This window comes from Ophidiomyces ophidiicola (assembly GCF_022830035.1).
Source record: "Ophidiomyces ophidiicola strain CBS 122913 chromosome Unknown scaffold_6, whole genome shotgun sequence".
NCBI classification, from domain to species: Eukaryota; Fungi; Ascomycota; class Eurotiomycetes; order Onygenales; family Onygenaceae; genus Ophidiomyces; species Ophidiomyces ophidiicola.
Genome location: NW_026054646.1, coordinates 158,088 through 175,664, shown reverse-complemented (window position 1 = coordinate 175,664; position 17,577 = coordinate 158,088). Strand labels below are relative to the sequence as shown.

The following is a 17,577-nucleotide window of genomic DNA, read 5'->3' as shown; positions in this document are numbered from 1 at the left end:
ATGATCTAACTCCGATTCTATAACCGTTTCCGAGTTAGAATTTCCGTAATCAACAGAAAATATACGAGATGCAAAGAATGCAAAGAGGACATCAAAGCTGACTTATACAGCTGCATGCCAAAAGGCAAATTGAAACTAAACGCTAGACTTCCTCTTTCTCGCTCACAGCAATAACACCCGACTCCTTGTTAGTCGTTTGCAGTCTTCTTCTCTTTCCCTCCAATTTTTTCTTGTCCTCCTGCATCGCCCTGATAAGTGTACTTTTCATCCGAATTTTATACCCATAGCGATAAAACACGAATGGAATGGGGATGATCAACACCTCCAACACAGCCAACAACGTACCCGCCCAGTTGGGACCAAGCCTTCGGTACATATACGGCCCTATTATCGGAAACACACCGCCCATTATACTTCGCATGACGGCATTCCCTGCCATTGCGGATGCGGCGTACACGCCATAGCTATGTGTGAGGTAGTTGCTGGCGTATATAAATACTCCAGTATTTCCCGCGCCAAATGGTATTCCGGCAAGAATCGGTAGTATCCAGTGGATCGACGCGGGTGCGCAAGTCCATGCAAACCAGATTTCACCAACTGGGGCGAGAATCGCCGAAATGCATACAACAGACACCATTGCTTCAGGGCTGACTTTTCCAGTCTCTGGATCAATCTTATGGCTGTTGATCATTTTTCGAATATATGGCTCAAGAACGACAATGATAAGCCCGCCGATGCCCATTCCTAAGAAGGCCAAACCAGTTAGGCCTGTGGACCAGCCACGAATCTCGCGGAAGACGATTGGATAGGCAACGAAGCAGAGATAAAGAATGGCGTACACGAGGGGAATATAAATGTTCCAAAAAATGCTAAAAATGTGTAAGTGACCAGTATTTCTGCCCAAGGAAGATAGAAATTTACCAGATAGGTTCCGTGACTGCCATGACAAAGGGGCGACTGAGGTTTATTTTCAGAACATCAAGAAGGGCTTCCTTTTGGTCATAGCGACTCCACCATCGGGGATCATCAGTCTCTTTCCGCATTTTAGCAGCTTTCTGTTGAAGTAGCACCGGCGCATATGTCTCCTTCATGATGCAAGAGAATATAATTGCAACTCCGGAAAATATTAACATTATCCAGTTGGTCCATCTCCAGCCCAGGTACTGTGTGACAAAGCCACCAATAATCGGGCCAAACACTATGGCAGTGTGTTAGCAGGCGAGAACAAATATATGGAATTAGGACTCCACGCGTACCTGGTCCATTAAGCGGTCCAATACTCCAGATGGAAAATGCCAGAGCCCGATGTTCATCGTCTACAATGTCAGCAACGCTGCCTGGTGCGCTGGATATCATCGCAGCACCGGCAATGGCGCCGAAAAATCGCAGGATGAGGAGCTCTTCCATAGAGCCACCAATCCCGCAGGGTATTATTAGGAGAGCGAAGATGATCAGGCTTATTATGCCCACGGGTTTTCGACCATACATCTCGCTCATGGGAGCTAATAGAATGGAACCAACAGCTAGCCCGAGAAGATACAAGGTTAACCCGAGTGTCACCACTGTTTTTGAATAGTTGAATTCTGCCGCTATTTCCGCAAGACCGGCAGTATAACTGGTAGAATATAGGATTCTAGACCGTCATCCATCAGCGTCTGCACGGCAGCATCGTTTTGTCAATTATTCTGGGTGATTGCGACTCACACTACCCAGGTGTTCCATGATAAGAAACCAATCAATATGCCTTTATACGTCAATGACCAGTTCAGTGGGTTTTCGGGGTCATCTTCCTCCCAGTTCACCTCAAAATTAGGATCTGACGTCCCTGCCGTCGCGATTGAGGTGATCTTTCTTGTCAACGACGGTTGCGAAATCCTAGATATCCTTGAAATTTGGGGTGTGAGAACATTATGAAAATTCTCTAGGGTGACGTCTACGTCTTGTGCTGAAGTCTTATCCACCGAGGAGGTAGCAGATACGCTGCCGTGACTGTGGACCGGCGACTGAGTGTCTTGTCCTTTGGGGTTCATTCCCACCAGTTGAAATGTTGTATTGGTCGACAATTGGCGACGAATTTGTATGTAGAAAGATAGTGGAGGGTGAATACGTCCTTTTACGCCAAACAAACTAGAAGGGGAACTAGACTTTGAACTCGAGAATGAAATCGAATGCCGATGGATGATGCTAGTCTAAATAATAATACACGATGTCGGAAGAACGAGTCAAGAGACAAGTAGGGCTATAATCAAAAAATGATTCTGAATGAATCAAGAAACAGCTTCGACGGAACTTTCCTCGCCCATTATTAATAGAAAAAAGATTGCCGCTAGCGACGGAACCGCGGTGTGCATGTGTGTACTGTGGAGAAGGCGAAGCCTGCTAAGATAGCTTGGATATCGACAGTATGCATACGGAGTAGTGAATCCTCTAAGGCGAATTAGTTTTCTTCCCGGTTGCGAATCATATCAGTGAAAACCAGCATCCAGGTTCACGAATCCAGAAATATGGAAGCAAAGGCTACGAGGTTCCCTGCAAAAATGATTCCAGGCCGGCCCTCCCCCCTGGCTCAGCGACTCACGATCAGGCGGGCGTTTCTGAGGCAAGCAGATAGAGTAGTGGAGCCGACAGCAGTGCCGAAGTTCCGTCCTTGACACCACGAAGGTTAAAAAGGCGCAGAAAAATGCCGGCCCGACTTTGATGACGTTCCATTTTCTGTGGCTCGGCGCGACGAAGTCTGGATCTTGTCGGAAGGCGTGGACAGTGGTGGTGGGGGATGCAGGACTGCAAGAGAAGAGATGCATGTATGTCTGGATGCGATATCGGTAGGATTGTCTGTCTGCAATTGCGATTGCCGTGATGCCTGGTTGGGCTGCGAGAGCCGAGAGCGAGAGAAGATCGCTGCCGTTCTGCGTCCCGAGGTCCGTTTGGCCAGGAACCAAGTCGCCAAACTAGCCGTACTGAGCTTGCCGGCGATTCATCCGTCGCCTTTGCCCGAAACAACGCCGCGTGCCTAAGCCTGGCAAATATCTCCTCCGCCATTCCAGGCAAATAATACGAGGGCTGCATTGTCAAAACCCCCGACTGTCGAAGGAGCGCACTCTCCTGCTGGTCGGGTCCTGGATCGCTCTTCTCGAGCTCTAGAAATAATGCCCTCAAATTTCATACTCTAACGACCTAGATGGACACTACTTACATATCACTGCGATGCAGCATTTGCTTTCTTTAAACCGCCTTCCTGGTCGTTAGCCTGGTTATACGCAGAAGCCCCGGATTAAGTTCAAAGCAAAGCAGATCTCAACAGCCAGTACTGTTGTCGAAAGCACCCACTGGTTGCTGGCCAGCGCGCCGTCCAGGCGTTTCCTATCTGTTACTTGTCATTCATTCTCGTTTGTTTCCGGACGCCTCGATTTTGCGTCGTTGCATTTTCGTGCCTTGGACCTGGAAACCACTACCCCGCGAATTCCGGAATCCAATGCGTCGAATGCCCCTCTATTCGCGCCTTATGTTCCGTGTATGTGTCTACGAATGCATGTATGTGTGTATGTACTGTCCAGAGGACATACAGTACATAGCTATCTCAGAGCCCGCCTGCGAGGCTTACAACATTCGACCCTGGTGCTGCGTGTTCGCTTTTACGGCTGGTATACGGGGTGTACTTTCATTGTCGACTGGCTGGGCAACGATGCAACCACGAGTCACATTTTGAAGGCATATGCACGTTGGCATTTCCTGCTTGATCGCAGTTTCTCTTCAACCGCATCCATATGCTGGTGGGATGCGCAAGATAAAAATAGAGTTGCTATAAGCCTGAACGTGTCAGAATTGGCAAACGAAAGGGGTAAAAATTAGAGAACGGCCACAGGTCCGATTAACAGAGGATTTCGACGGGGTCGAAGATAGCATGTATTAGAGAAAAACCGTGATAATATCGCAGATCGCAGAAAAGGGCTCCATTGCTCCATAGTCAAAAAAAGAAGAAAACGAAAAGGAAAGAAGGGAAAAGAAAAGGAACATGAGAGATAAACGAAATGGTCCACTAACTATACAAAGGACTAAAGAGGACCTTTAGTCCTTGTTTGTTTATAAGTTCATAACCCTTAGGTTTCTTCTTGGGTTAAGCATAACCCCCAGGAACGTCGGCTCCTGCCCTGAGATCAAATCATCCGTACTACTATGCGCAGATCCACGCCTTGCCCCTTGCGAATACTCGCTCGCAGTGGGCGTGTATGTCGAGCGATACATATAGTCCACCGTCAACCCGCCGCTGGACCCGCCCCTTGAGAAGTCGGCGGTACCCAGATTGTCTCTTGAACCAAGATATGACAGTTTATCGCCGTATCGAGCCCCATTTGACTCTCGCTGGGTGGCAGCGACGTGTTTTTTATACAGCGCAATTTGCTTGCGATATACGTAAATGCAAAATCCCAGGTAAGCAGTTAGGATCGCCAAGCAGCCGGCGATTACGCCCACAACAATTGCAGCAATGTTAAGCATATTGGGGCCGTTGTCCTGAACGGTGCCTTCTGGGGTATAAATCGTTGGTCGGCCAGTCGCCATCGGACCCCCCTTGGGTCGGATAACAGGTGCTGTGACGGTTGCTTTGCCGTTGCTATCCCCACCGATAATAGATTGCACTACGTTTGGGACTTTATACCCATAGCTTCCTCCCAAACTACCCTTTTTGTTTTTTTGAAAATTCTGTTTATTCAGATCATTTCCACCGTCCAAAGCAACATAATCATATCTCCATTTCAGCTCCGACGCATCAAACACATGCACCCAATTCTTGGTGTCACAGCTTGAACTGTCGCTACCCTGCCCTCCTGTCACAATGATTTGAGAATTCCAAATACTGCAGGTATGCCCGGCACGTGGTGAAGGGATAGACTGGCCAGTCATATTCACTTCTAACCAGGTGAAACTGGGAATCGTCAAAATCCACATATCATCATATTCTTTTTGCTGTTGTCCAATGCTTTGTCCGCCATAAAGATAGACTTGGGTACTACTGCCATCAGCGGCAGAGGCCGCTACAGCACAGGCGTTCAAACGGATACCAGGCGTATTCCCGCTTGTGGCTTGAGTATGCCACGTGGATGTTGCAATATCATATATGTCAATTACATTCAATGCGATCTAAGAATATTGTGGTTAGCAGCGACCCAATGCATTGTGACCCGGAATATCTACTCACAGAACTTGTATTAGTACCCCCCGCAAACCCTAGGAGGATTCCCTCTTTACCAAATCCAGGAACGTATACAAGGATTCCATTTGCGCGCTCGTTGAATCTTGCAGAGTCTTGGAGACCCCCTCCAGTGATATTTCGCCAAACTCCACTAGATCCTGCAACCGCATTACCTTTCATGTCCACTTGGCCATTAGCAGACCCGGGAAACGTGTATTCGATCATTGACTTGAGATAGACTCTTGGTGCCCCAATAGGGAGCGTTTTCGTTGTGTAGCCATCAATATACCCTCCGAAATACCAGCCTCTTCCCAGATCCGGAAGAGAAACACCTGACCCGTTAGCCACTCTTTCTATCATTTTATCATTTTTATCTGATTTATTGCCTTTGGACGTTTTTGGATCTCGATGCTCTTTCCAGCGTCTAGAAACCAGGTCAAACTCCCATAAACTGAATTCATCCGGAACCCTGGTAGAATTATCTGAGAATCTTCCACCATATAGAAACAGTGATGTATATGAGTTCCATAAGTACCCATTGGCGACGGCTGGCGTGCCTGATGGCGTTGTCAGTTTGCTTATGCCGGGCGAAGAAACATCCCAATTGCGCTTAAGATCAAGGGAAAGAAAATCATTGCCTGTTATTGAATATTAGCCGAAGTTGTTCATAATATCAAAATCGCACGTCATGCCCACTCCATGTATAAAACGATTGGCTGAATTCCTTAAATATCCGTCCACCATAAATATATAACGTTCCATTGACGACTGCAGTTTGTAACGCCCATCTCCTGCATATCTCTGTGGTGCTGGGCTGTCGTTTCAAAAGTGTGCTCCCATCCCTCTTTTTAGAGTATTTGCTGTTCCATATTTCCCTGCTATTATAGTCTTGACCAAACGTCGTGTTTATCGCTAACGATAGTAGAAGTAGTCGCGTGGTTAGCAGATTCCATAGCCATGAGGCCATAGTTCGCGAAATAAAAAAGACAAAAAAACACGCCGTTTATTTCCGGACTCGAAAACTATTCGACCTCCTTAAACCTCCATATCCAGTCGGTTAGACGGTCCTCAAGAACAGGTTTAAAATCGGGTTCTGTTTCCAAGCGGTCGTTTGTTTCGCAGATGGAAGAATAACTGAGAAGGGATGCGAGGGAAAACAAGAGATTGCGCCACTACATAAGCCAATGCGGGTCTTTGTGCTGTAACCCGGCGCGCGTAATGTCTCAGAGTTTGAAAAGGGCAGTATCACGGGCCATAACATAATAGATGGGCGGGCGCAGCACACTCGAAGCCAACAAGATCCTTCAGGAATATAGGAGGTATAGGCATCACCATCTGGTAATATCGAATAGCGACACACTAGTTACAAAAAGACCGGCATCCAGGCATGTGTGCATGTAAGTACAGGTCTTACGGAGTACACATATCTGTATATTAAACCACAGTCGACGGTATCATTTCGCTCACCGAGTACTCCGTACTCCGCACTCTGTACTCAGAGTTAAGGGAAATTCGATGGATTCCGTGACCTGTGAGAGATTGGATTCTGTCCCGTACAAGGAGACGAGTGGATCTGAGTGCGAGCCGGAGTCAAGAAGTGGATGGGGTCATCCAGGATCCGCTGGCCAACGGAGAGCCGGTGTAGAAAAGTCCCGGCACAGTAGCATTTAGCTAGATGAAACATTACGAATGTGGCCTCACGTTCTCCCGTTGGACAAGAGCTACTAATGCCGGTGCCAGAGTCCATAGATAGTCCCGTCCACGGCTACGCATGAGCTGGTCGGTAGACAATCGTGAGGGGTATCAAAGAGAAACGAAGTTCTGAGACCTGTCTCCAGAAACAGCACAATTATTACCTCTTACTGGTGACCCAGCACGGCACACAACGCGCGTTCGCGAGCAACGATAAGCCGGAGGATTGGGCCTACAAGGACATAAATAGCCTAGAGGTTCCAAAAGGCGCTAGATTCCAGCCAATCAGGAAAGCTAGATATGGGCTGCTAGTCATCTACCCTGTTAAGTTAACGGTAACTAACCAATTTTAGTTAGTTATTTAACTAGGCTAGAAGAGGCTTAACTGGCCGCCGAGAGCTCTTTAAACTCCGACATCTATCAGGAACTCGCCGATTCTCCAGCACTTCCCATTTATTGACACTCTTAATGATAGTGTTGGTATAAGCGTGCGAGTCTTCAATGATCAAGCAAGTAGAGGGTTGCAATAATCACTGGAGTTGCGGCCACGGAGTTTCAGGACATTCGCATGATCTTGGACATGCTACATGATGCTGGCATTGATGTCTGTTTGGTGGGCGAATTTGCTCTAAACTATCACAACGCTTCGCATGGTATTTATGAGGGCTCCCCATTTGTTAACTAACGTCTTTACTGGAAACATGCACATATGTATGTTTGCATGTGTGCTGATGTACCCAGAACCTTGAGCTCTGCTTGCCGGAAAATGCCATAACAACCGCGATATCAACCTTCCGATCCAATCGTACCCTTTTTGAAAGAGTCGATGAAATTTCATATAATACACACACAGAATATCAACGTGGCTTTCCTCATTTTCGACTCTGTTCCAGGACATATTTTAATACTGTTCTATTTACTGGTAAGTTTTGTCGCCTTGATCCTCCGCGAAAACATGAGGTGTTTCCTGGCGAACACAAAACAATCATTAAATATAGTCGAGAAATTCTTGATTCTTTATCTCCGGATCAAGTTGCTGCTCTGCCATTCCCGTGGTTCAAGCCCTTCTTTATAGGTCTGTGCCGCAAATATGTCGCAACACAAGAGATAGCGGAAGCCATTGCTGCAGAATTTCTTGTTGATGGGATGGACATCAATGAAGATTGGTGTCAGAACCACTTTGCTTCAGAAAATCACGAGCCCAACTTTGTGCTAGGACTGGTTGGCGGTAAAGGCTCGCGGGTTGATGATTTTTCATTGAATATGGTGACTTATTTATCAAAGCTCATGAGGCCCAATAGGTTCAAAGTCTTGCAGGTTTTTGATGCTGATAAGTAATAGTCTAGGGATACACAAATATTTAGGATCAATATGGCAACCTTCTTGGAAAGGGTTCTTACCAATGAACATCTATATACCATTCATACCCCCCCTAAAATGCTAAGGATTAAAATGGCAAGAATAATGATCATAGAAAAGTTCGAAATATCAAAACAACTTGTTGTATCTAGCCCACTGAAAAATGCAGCAAGCATTAATAAGGTAAGTGTTAATTACAGTTTCATGCAAAAATACACATACACACACACACACACATATCGATCACGGCCTCCAAAAGTTGCCATTAGCTTCTGGGTAAGCATCAAACAAATGACCTTATTCATAGATCCTCGTAGACCGGTAGATGGAGTTAAGATATGATCGGGTAAAATTTTCTTTTGAATTTATAGCCCGCAGTATTACTCGTTCCAGGTGTATTCTCCCCAAGGCGTTCTCTATTTTTTTTAAGGTGCAATGCTGCCGAGGAGGTCTATGCATATGTAAGCAAGAAGGAATAGTGAGCACGCCGCCACCTTTTGAGAATCAATGCGTCCTGCTCGGAAACGTGCACGGGTTATGCAAAAATATCAGGGTATGAGTGCAACAGGGTGGCGATCGACAACCCTGGGTATGCGAACCGGGGTAATCCGCGCTGGGCTAGCAAGTTTTCATAAGACAAATAGCGGCAGCACGATTGGCTTATGTTTTCGCATTTTGTCGCCGTTTCTCTAGTATCTCCATGCGCAATCTTTCAGAGGCAATCTCTACATTGATAATACCGCTGACACCTCGTTTCCATGCGTCTTCCAAGCCCTCAATCTCACCCTTGGCAGCTTCTTGTCTTATCTTTCTCTCTCTGTTTACCGCTTCTGTGGCTTCTTGAGTCTCTTGCAGTTCCTTTTCGATCTGTCTCAGTATCTCCTCAAGCTGCGAATTTCCAATCAACCAAGCATTCTTCCCATGGGCCTCCAGGAGTGATAAATTTTCCTGTCTCGTCATTAAATGGGAACTAGCAGTATATGCTTTCCGCAGCGTATTGCGCCAGTCTTCAAGAATTTCAGCTGCTTCTTTGCCTTCTATAGCCGGAGCTTCGGGAGCTTCGTATCTAGAAAGATCAACGCCGCCATTTATGGGCTCATTTGCTTCTTTACGAGCGAGTTCTTTTTGAATCAAGTCCGAGAATTTAAAATTTGGCAGGTTAGGAATCGACGGATGAAGCGTAGTCTGATAATCGCCGGATAATTCGGCTGTAATTAGTTTGGCGACTTCAGCACGGATCTGAGGCGTGATTTCTTGATCAATATCTAATCAAGAAAATATTTATTAGAATATCGGAAGCATATATGGTCTAAAGAGCCTCACATGGTAATGAATCATGGTACTCGTTGATTAGCGACATCGTTGGTGCGGTTACCAGTTGTTCATCATACGGAGGATGGTTCCAGGCGAATTATTTAGCTTTGATGATGATGCAGCTGACTAATGAAAGATTAGTAAATAGCCAGATGCGCTAGCTCAAATAATACTAGTGCGTTTCAAGGGCAAGGTTTCAGGGGAAAGTTTCGGGCCGGGTTGTCCACGTGCACAGGGTCTCGCAGGGCATTCCAGTCCCGATCAAAACCGAACTCTGCGCTACGGAGTATCCTCCAATCTAAGTCAAGAGATGCTTTTCGCTCCAGAATTCTTGGGAAAGACAAGATGCTTGAAATATACGTATACAGAGCCTACCAGGGTTGTCTCGTAGCCAACCAGTCGCTTCTTGAAGAAAAACACGACCACGGGGAAGCTAGAAGACAGTCAGACTTCCCCAAGATTCTTCCCATTTTGAAACTAGAAAGAGGAATCAATCTTGAACGGCATGTCATTAGATGCTAATGGCTCTTGTCCGCCTCTGGAAAAAATCGCAAAATTCGCACCTACTTGAGTGATGCTAGCCGGGGGCGCAGCTAAGCAAGTTCACAGAAATGTCTATAGTATACAGTTGAGGCATAATCCACTGATCAGCACACTCTGAAAGGCGGGACACCGGCAGTCCGAGCCTCTAAATAAAAATCATGCAACTTGTCCAGAGACCTTGGCTCCCGACAGAAACATCATAAACATAACACTTGGCATAATTAACCAGTCAGTTTATCAGCAGATCGACGGCCTACATACTCGGTATGGAGGAGCAATCCTGGAGGGGGCTAACTTGTTCCCTAGGAGAGATGTCCGGCTGTGGAAATAAAGTCCATTGCCATTTGAGTAGAAACCTTCTAGTGCAAGCTGAGATAACGACATGGCACCTTTGGGCTAGCAAGGAAGTGATAGTTGTCGAGCGCTTTGGGCGTCGTTCAAAGTGCCTAATAATGAGCAAGATAATCCGTACATATTCCAGGAAATTTAGCGTTTTATCTCCGTATCCTTGTAAAGCGAATACAGCGACAACTATTTTTTCCCGCTTATAAACACCCTGTAGCTGCTTTGTCATGGGAGGCCCAAGGCACTCGCAGGATAAACTTGCAGGAAAAATGGTTTGTCGAAAGGTGGGGATGAAGGAATCCGGAGTATCTCCATAATAGACCGCTCGGTTGTCGGTTGCACTGAACGTGTGGGCCTGCACTCCATAGTAGCAGTATGGGGTGGCTACACAATAGGTGGGACACGTTTTATTAGCTGGGGGGTTAACGATGTTGCGGGGCTCGTAGGGGCGACCGTGTCCTCGTACTCGGAAAGCGAGCCCTAAATAAATAGGTTGTCCACCAACTAGTTAGTTAACTAACTCCCCCAAGAAGCTTCTTGATAGACACATCTTATGACCCATTTGTCTTGTCCTCCGCATTCTCGCCCGCTTGGTTGGGGATGCTACGCCGCAGCGCGTTAGACGGCGCAGTTAGTCGTCTGTTGGAGCGGCACGCATGTCATCATCGTCGCCCGAAACGGGAAAGCCGGCCTGTCCAGGCGATCCTCCGCCTCAACCCCATGCATCTTCACATGGCCCCGCGTTCGCCAGCACTGCAACCTCCTTTTAATTTACCGAAAGATGGCGGCTACAAATGCACTGGTCATCCTCGCGTGAGCAGCTTTTGCTCCCCAGAGCGCGCCCTTCTTCATCCGCGACCGCCCGGCGTTGTGCAACATCTCGTTGCTGACCTGTGCCAAGATGGCGCGTTTCAGCATCATTGCAAGTTTTCTCTGTTTTTTCCTTGGGACTTTGTTTGTCGTGCAGCTGTTTTCGGGCCTTGGGTTCTCGCGACAACAGAGATACTCCAGTCAAAAGGTTGCCCGGTCACAAGAAGCCCCCTTGGGCGATGATGTCTACTTGTTGGGCGTGGGAAAGGGAGACATAACAGGGTACGTTGGTGGAAAACTTTTTGCAGGGATTAAATGCTTATTAGAGATGTTTTAGCCCTGTCGTGGAGATCACCCTTATGGGCTACGCGAATTCAGAACAGGTTGGGTCTGGTCTGAGACAACGCATATATTCTAGGGCTTTCATCGTTGCAGACCCTCAAAAGCCGGAAAGCCGGGTTCTCTATATCGTTTTGGACGCCATTGCCGGTGATACCGCTATCAGAGATGGAATTCTGCAAGGGCTCGCTGCATTAGGAGGAGACTACAAGAATTACGGCCAACATAATCTAGCACTGACTGGAACACACTCACATGCCGGCCCCGGAGCATGGTTGAACTATCTATTGCCGCAGCTCAGCACCAAGGGATTCAGTAAGGAAAGCTATCGGGCCATTGTCGATGGAACTATACTATCTATAAAACGAGCGCATGAGTCTTTAAGTCCTGGGAGATTGACCTTTGCGAAGAGTCAAGTTGAGAATGGAAACATCAACAGGAGTCCCTTTTCATACCTTGCTAACCCAGCTGAGGAGCGAGCTCGATTCGATTCCAATACCGACAGGGAATTCTCATTATTGAAATTCGATCGCATAAAGGATAATAAGACAACAGGCGTGCTCACGTTCTATTCCGTCCATGGAACTTCACTGTATAGAAATAACACCTTGATATCGGGCGACAACAAAGGCGTTGCATCTTACCTTTTCGAACGAAGTGTACGCGGGAATCAGAATTTCGCGACAGATTTCGTAGCCGGCTTTTCTCAGTCGTCTGTCGGAGATGTTTCGCCGAACATTGAGGGTGCATTTTGCGAGGATACAGGCCTGCCATGCAGATTCGTATGTTTCTAAGCGGGTGAACAAATTGTGGATGCTAACCATGTTATTCAGGAAGATAGCACGTGTAACGGTAAAGCCGAACTCTGCCACGGTCGCGGACCATTTTGGCGGGAGAAGGATGAAGGCACTAAAAGCTGCTTCGAGATGGGCCGCCGGCAGTATTCTGCCGCAAAAAAACTTTTTGATGAGATGAGCCAGCGCTCGACAAGAATCCAAGGGTCTGCAGCTGTCTCGTCGTTCCATACATTCCAGGACTTTAAGGGCCACCAGTTTACTTCCCCATTTAACGAGTCTAGAACATTGTCTTCTTGTGCGGCCGGCCTAGGCTTCGCATTTGCGGCTGGAACAACGGACGGGCCGGGGTACTTTGATTTCACTCAAAACGGAACTCACTCCCCATCTACTCAAAATCCATTATGGCTATTTGTGAGAGATCTTATCCGGGCGCCGAGTGCTGCGCAAAAGGCATGCCACCAACCGAAACCAGTTCTCTTGGATGTCGGCTCCCTCACATTCCCCTATCAATGGTCTGCAAATGTGGTTGATGTCCAAGTTCTACGATTTGGTCAAGTATTCATAGCAGTCGCCTCTGGAGAAGTCACAACAATGGCTGGACGACGTTGGAAGGGTGCCATCGCGCAGGCAGCCGCAAAATCGTTAAAGGTGTCGGACCCCATCGTTCTATTGGGTGGACCGGCGAATACTTATGTTCATTATATAACGACAGAAGAGGAATACCGCGTTCAACGATACGAAGGCGCGTCCACGCTTCACGGGCCACATACGCTCGCAGCCCATGTGAATGTCACTCTTACCTATCTTCCGAGTCTTGGGGTCGGCTCTCCGTCCCCACCTGTACCACAAGGGCCAAGTCCACCGATTAACGCTGATCGATCCTTAAGTTTTATTCTACCAGTTGTTCTGGACACTCCAGGTATCGGCAAATCATTTGGCGATGTTCTTTCACCGCCTGAAGCCGATAAGGTTTTCAAACCTGGAGACATTGTACGGACAACATTCGTGGGTGCGAATCCGCGAAACAACTTTAGACTAGAAGGAACTTTTGCCACAGTAGAGCGGCAGATTCCTGGAACGGATAATTGGGAGGTCGCCCGCGACGACGGCGACTGGAACCTAGTTTATCGCTGGGCCCGCAAGCGCCCAGGTGTCAGCACCAGTGATGTTGTTGTGGAATGGCATATTGAAGATGAATTTTACTCCATTGGAACGGAGAAAGTTAAGACCGGGACATATCGCATGGTATACTATGGCGATTCAAAGAGTTTGGATGGCAGGATTCGTGATTTTAAGGGCATTGGCCCTCCTTTCAAAGTTTCTGCTTAATAAACGGAGAGTTTTTGATATAAATGGATACTAAAACCCCGAAATATAGAGTCGAATTTTGATTAATAATTATTTTGGATAACCAGAAATAGAAATCTTTACGTCTCTACTTTTCTTCTTGAACTTTCATATCTCGCTTGGTGATGTTGATATTTGGCGTTTCACACTAAGCTATTTATGGCTAGCCCCTGTTTCATCTTATTGGGCGCTAACATTCAAGCCAATCACCGCCCTTTATTTTGGTTCTTACTGTCCAACATCAAACAACGACGAAGAAGAAACATCGTGGATTTATCTCCTTTGCCCGTTGGACTATCAACCTACGCGCCGGTCAAGGGGTACTGTCGACCACTGCATGCGGTGCAACCATGCAAGATCAGACATTGAAGTGGGCGCCAGCCCGTGAAGAAATGATCAAGCACAGCGGGCTCCTTGGCCCCCTGTTGCTTGAAATACTCGTGGACTTTCCTGCCCGGCGCTGCTGAGAAGTTCCTCCTTGAGAACGTCTGTCTATGTTCTTTCGTTTATTTCTTTTTCACATTGTATTTTTTCCTGCAAGCTGTGGCAGTTTGTCATGTTTCTTTGGCCAGTTTGCGTCGCTTTTCCTAACCGACCCTACTGAAAACGTCTGGCATTATACCTTCGTTTCGCCTCTTCGTTGCTTAAGCATGCGCGTTGAATTCCTCTTTGTAGCATTTTTGACGGCTGCGCCGTCTATATTTGGTACTCCAATTTATCGATATTCTCAAGAGCTCCAGATACGGCATGCCTCGGACCATAGCAATTCACCAACCCCCACGACTCAAGTATCAGCTAGGAGTCCGGTTGTGGTTACGCTTACTATCCAACCTGTTTCCAACTCCAAGAATACCAGCGTTCGGCACGCTAAAGTCAATCTGTGCGTTGAGCTAGTGGACTCTGGCGATGACGATGAGCCTTCCGTCGTCCTCTGCTCGCCATCAAAAACAACCACCACAACAAGACCACAGCCGATAAGCTCCATGGCCCTGACAACCAGAACAGAAACCCCTACTAGCAGTAGTGATGCAAGCTACCCTGCGGTGTTTCCCATCACTGACTCATTCACCCCCTCCCTCGGTCCTGTACCGGCAACAGCAACGCGACCAGAACTTTCATCTCCAACCTCACCCGCGCCAACACAAAGCGACGATGGCGAGATCATTGTCGTAGAGACTAGAACTTTCACAAGTACCACAGTTATGACGGAAACATGTTCTAAATCCTCGTCTTCCATCACCGCATCTCCGCCGGTCACAGCAACAAGAACCCTCCCAGCACCTAGTACCTTTCAGAAATCAACGTCTACTATGATTTTCTCGTCGGGGCTCCCGACAACAACTCAGGCTTCAAGATCATCTCTTTCCTTCACTACAAGTGTATCTTCGCCCTTGCCATCATCGACTACGGCCCCTTCGTTTTCAGCACCGCCGCCTCCCCCCCCTCCGCCGCCTCCTCCTCCTTCTCCTCCTCCTCCTCCCCCCCCACCAAGCCTTTCACTCGGCTCAGCGCCTACATCAGCCCCTGTTCCGCCTATAAGTTTAAACCCCGCCCCTCCCAGCCATCCAACAAATTCTCCGATTGCCGTTATTCCCGCTCAGCTCCATGCCTAATATCAGAATTTCTATTTTCCTTTTCTGCACCTAATTTAAAGAAAATATTTTACAGTTTCTTAATAAATATCTTATTGTTTTTAGTCTTCTCTTTCCTTCAAAACACTACTCTCTCTTATCATGGATATGATTCCTGAAATATTTAAAACAATCCCTTTCAGACACAAATTTGGCTTATTTTGTTGTACAGATGGATGCGGGTATCCCTGTAAATTTTTCAACAATTACCAGCAGAGAGCACTTGCATAGTCAGCCTCGAAGTCTATCTTTACATTCTTAAATATCTTTTCTCTATCAGCTGCCTTGACTACTATCGGTGCAACTACTTGAGCCATAATCTCATGTGTTTTCCAAGTATCAGAATCTTCTGATGAGAGCTTCTCACGGACAGCTCCATTCCCTCCCGGATTTAGGGTTGCAAGGAGGGTATGTTCAAGTACTACGTACGGAGCACTAATCAGTATACCTGATACTGAAGAAAAAGCAATTGCAGTCATTTAATACCGGCAAGGTTAGATATATTATATTGCTGTATCTACTCTCACAAATATTTTCAGCACTACTATGGACTGCAACAGCCTGTATGGCATAGTTCCACAAATATTACACAGGCCGTGTGATAGGTGTGGGTATATTTTTTCGCCTTAAGCTTTTATCTCTCGCGGTAAATTCCGAATACTACCCAAAACTCTTGTCTTGAAGGCTGAGCGCAGCACTCCGTACTTTGTGAGGTTCGGCCCAGCAGAGCGCGCTCTGACTTTGGGGGCAGAAGCGTTGAATCTCAAAAGTGATGATCGGCCCACATCATGCATAAAGTGGGCATTTTGGCCCGTCACCAATTATCAGGAAGACCCCTATACCAGGTGGCTGGTCAACAGCCCTGCACTGCAGACTGGGTGCGTTTTAGTTGACGTTGTCAAAGATGGGATCATTATTTGATTGCTTGCACGGCTGCAAACGAACGTTGTAGAGTCTACGGAGTATGAATGCATGTCCGACACCTTTGAGCAAATACGAAGCCAAGTATTCCTGGTTCATCCGCCTTTGAAGGACGTTAACCGATAGCGTATTGGCGGCTGGTTCGATAGTACAGTATAACGGAGTAGTGCTCCATAATTAACATACAAAAGCCGCTATGATTAATACTGCTTTCTGTCCCCAGAGTTTTTTAGAGAGCAAGTTGCTGAGGTGTTTTCAAAATTCAGGGCACTAGTTCCTAGGAACGCCGTTCGTCTTGGAAAGTGGATTGACAGGGATAAAGCGGGATTGATGTAAAAACTCAACATATTATTGCCAGTGCTCCGGTTTCGTACCCTTCCATCAATTCAGGTGACAGATGATACTACTCCGTACCGTCAGATCGAATATCGTTCCCCCTTCATGGTTGAATTATTGAAGAGAAGAATGTACTCCGTACGGAGTACCGGCCAGCAACGACCAGGGGAGACAAATCTGCTTTTAAAATATCCCAATAGAATGCTAGGCATATTCAGCGGCATGACAATTCACTTCGTCAACAATACAGGAAAAGGCGAAAAATTCTTGCTCTGAGGTGGGCCAAAGATTTGAAAAGCAGAAACTGTCGGCGACGAGGGATAGTGGGAAATCTCCACAAAGGACTGTTTTATCGCTCCAAAAACCTTGAGAGGAAGACAGCCTTACCAGTAGGGTAAAGGAGACTTCATCTGTCTGTACTCCGTACGCGTACCTTGTCATCTCTTGTGTGAAAGGGGTCCACCATAATTAGGACCCCAGGCATTGCTGCGAGCAATTTTTTTTCTTGAGAATCCTCAGGAATAGGTCAATGCTCGAGTGTTGTAGCACGATAATTGCTCCTATATTATGACGTTCAGTAGTTATTTGATGACCATTGCGCTTTTTTGTGGGTAATGGTGAAGATTATGCACTATAGATGATGGGCAAGAAGTAAGTTTGAAAGCCAGCATTGTAACTACCCGTGCGAGAGGGACGTAGAATAAGATTATGTCGACCCTTGAGACACAGAGTACCCGTACGGAAGAGAAAAAACAACGAAACTAGACGGACGCTGACACAAGGAGCTATGTGACAATTTCCAGGAACAAGATGTTGAAGGGCGTCGTCATTGTGGAGTATGGAGCAACAAAAAAATAGGCGGCTCCTAAAGGGCTCATAGCTCAGAGACAGGGATTATTCCACAGCGTACGTTGGCTCATACCGGGTATTGTCAATCCAAGCCTCAGCACAAAGC

At 47.0% G+C, this 17,577-nt stretch overlaps 5 protein-coding genes across 5 annotated transcripts; 2 read left to right on the top strand and 3 right to left on the bottom strand.

Annotated features, from left to right (window-relative positions):
* Positions 1–142: 142 nt before the first annotated feature.
* LOZ57_002224 (uncharacterized protein) lies at positions 143–1,497 on the bottom strand (the record flags this gene model as incomplete). Its single annotated transcript, XM_049251300.1, has 3 exons — positions 143–869; positions 922–1,198; positions 1,257–1,497. 3 exons carry the CDS (start codon positions 1,495–1,497, stop codon positions 143–145), a joined length of 1,245 nt encoding a protein of 414 aa, XP_049109600.1.
* Positions 1,498–4,080: 2,583 nt separating this feature from the next.
* On the bottom strand, positions 4,081–6,155 carry LOZ57_002223 (uncharacterized protein; the record flags this gene model as incomplete). Its single annotated transcript, XM_049251299.1, has 3 exons — positions 4,081–5,136; positions 5,195–5,826; positions 5,885–6,155. The coding sequence occupies 3 exons, from the start codon at positions 6,153–6,155 to the stop codon at positions 4,081–4,083; spliced, it is 1,959 nt and encodes a 652-aa protein (XP_049109599.1).
* Positions 6,156–7,835: 1,680 nt separating this feature from the next.
* On the top strand, positions 7,836–8,218 carry LOZ57_002222 (uncharacterized protein; the record flags this gene model as incomplete). The annotated part of the gene is made up of 2 exons (XM_049251298.1): positions 7,836–7,840; positions 7,879–8,218. The coding sequence occupies 2 exons, from the start codon at positions 7,836–7,838 to the stop codon at positions 8,216–8,218; spliced, it is 345 nt and encodes a 114-aa protein (XP_049109598.1).
* A 681-nt stretch (positions 8,219–8,899) lies between these two features.
* Positions 8,900–9,599, bottom strand: LOZ57_002221 (uncharacterized protein; the record flags this gene model as incomplete). Its single annotated transcript, XM_049251297.1, has 2 exons — positions 8,900–9,504; positions 9,563–9,599. The coding sequence occupies 2 exons, from the start codon at positions 9,597–9,599 to the stop codon at positions 8,900–8,902; spliced, it is 642 nt and encodes a 213-aa protein (XP_049109597.1).
* Positions 9,600–11,342: 1,743 nt separating this feature from the next.
* On the top strand, positions 11,343–13,716 carry LOZ57_002220 (uncharacterized protein; the record flags this gene model as incomplete). Its single annotated transcript, XM_049251296.1, has 3 exons — positions 11,343–11,533; positions 11,589–12,372; positions 12,424–13,716. The coding sequence occupies 3 exons, from the start codon at positions 11,343–11,345 to the stop codon at positions 13,714–13,716; spliced, it is 2,268 nt and encodes a 755-aa protein (XP_049109596.1).
* Between the last annotated feature and the right edge of the window lie 3,861 nt (positions 13,717–17,577).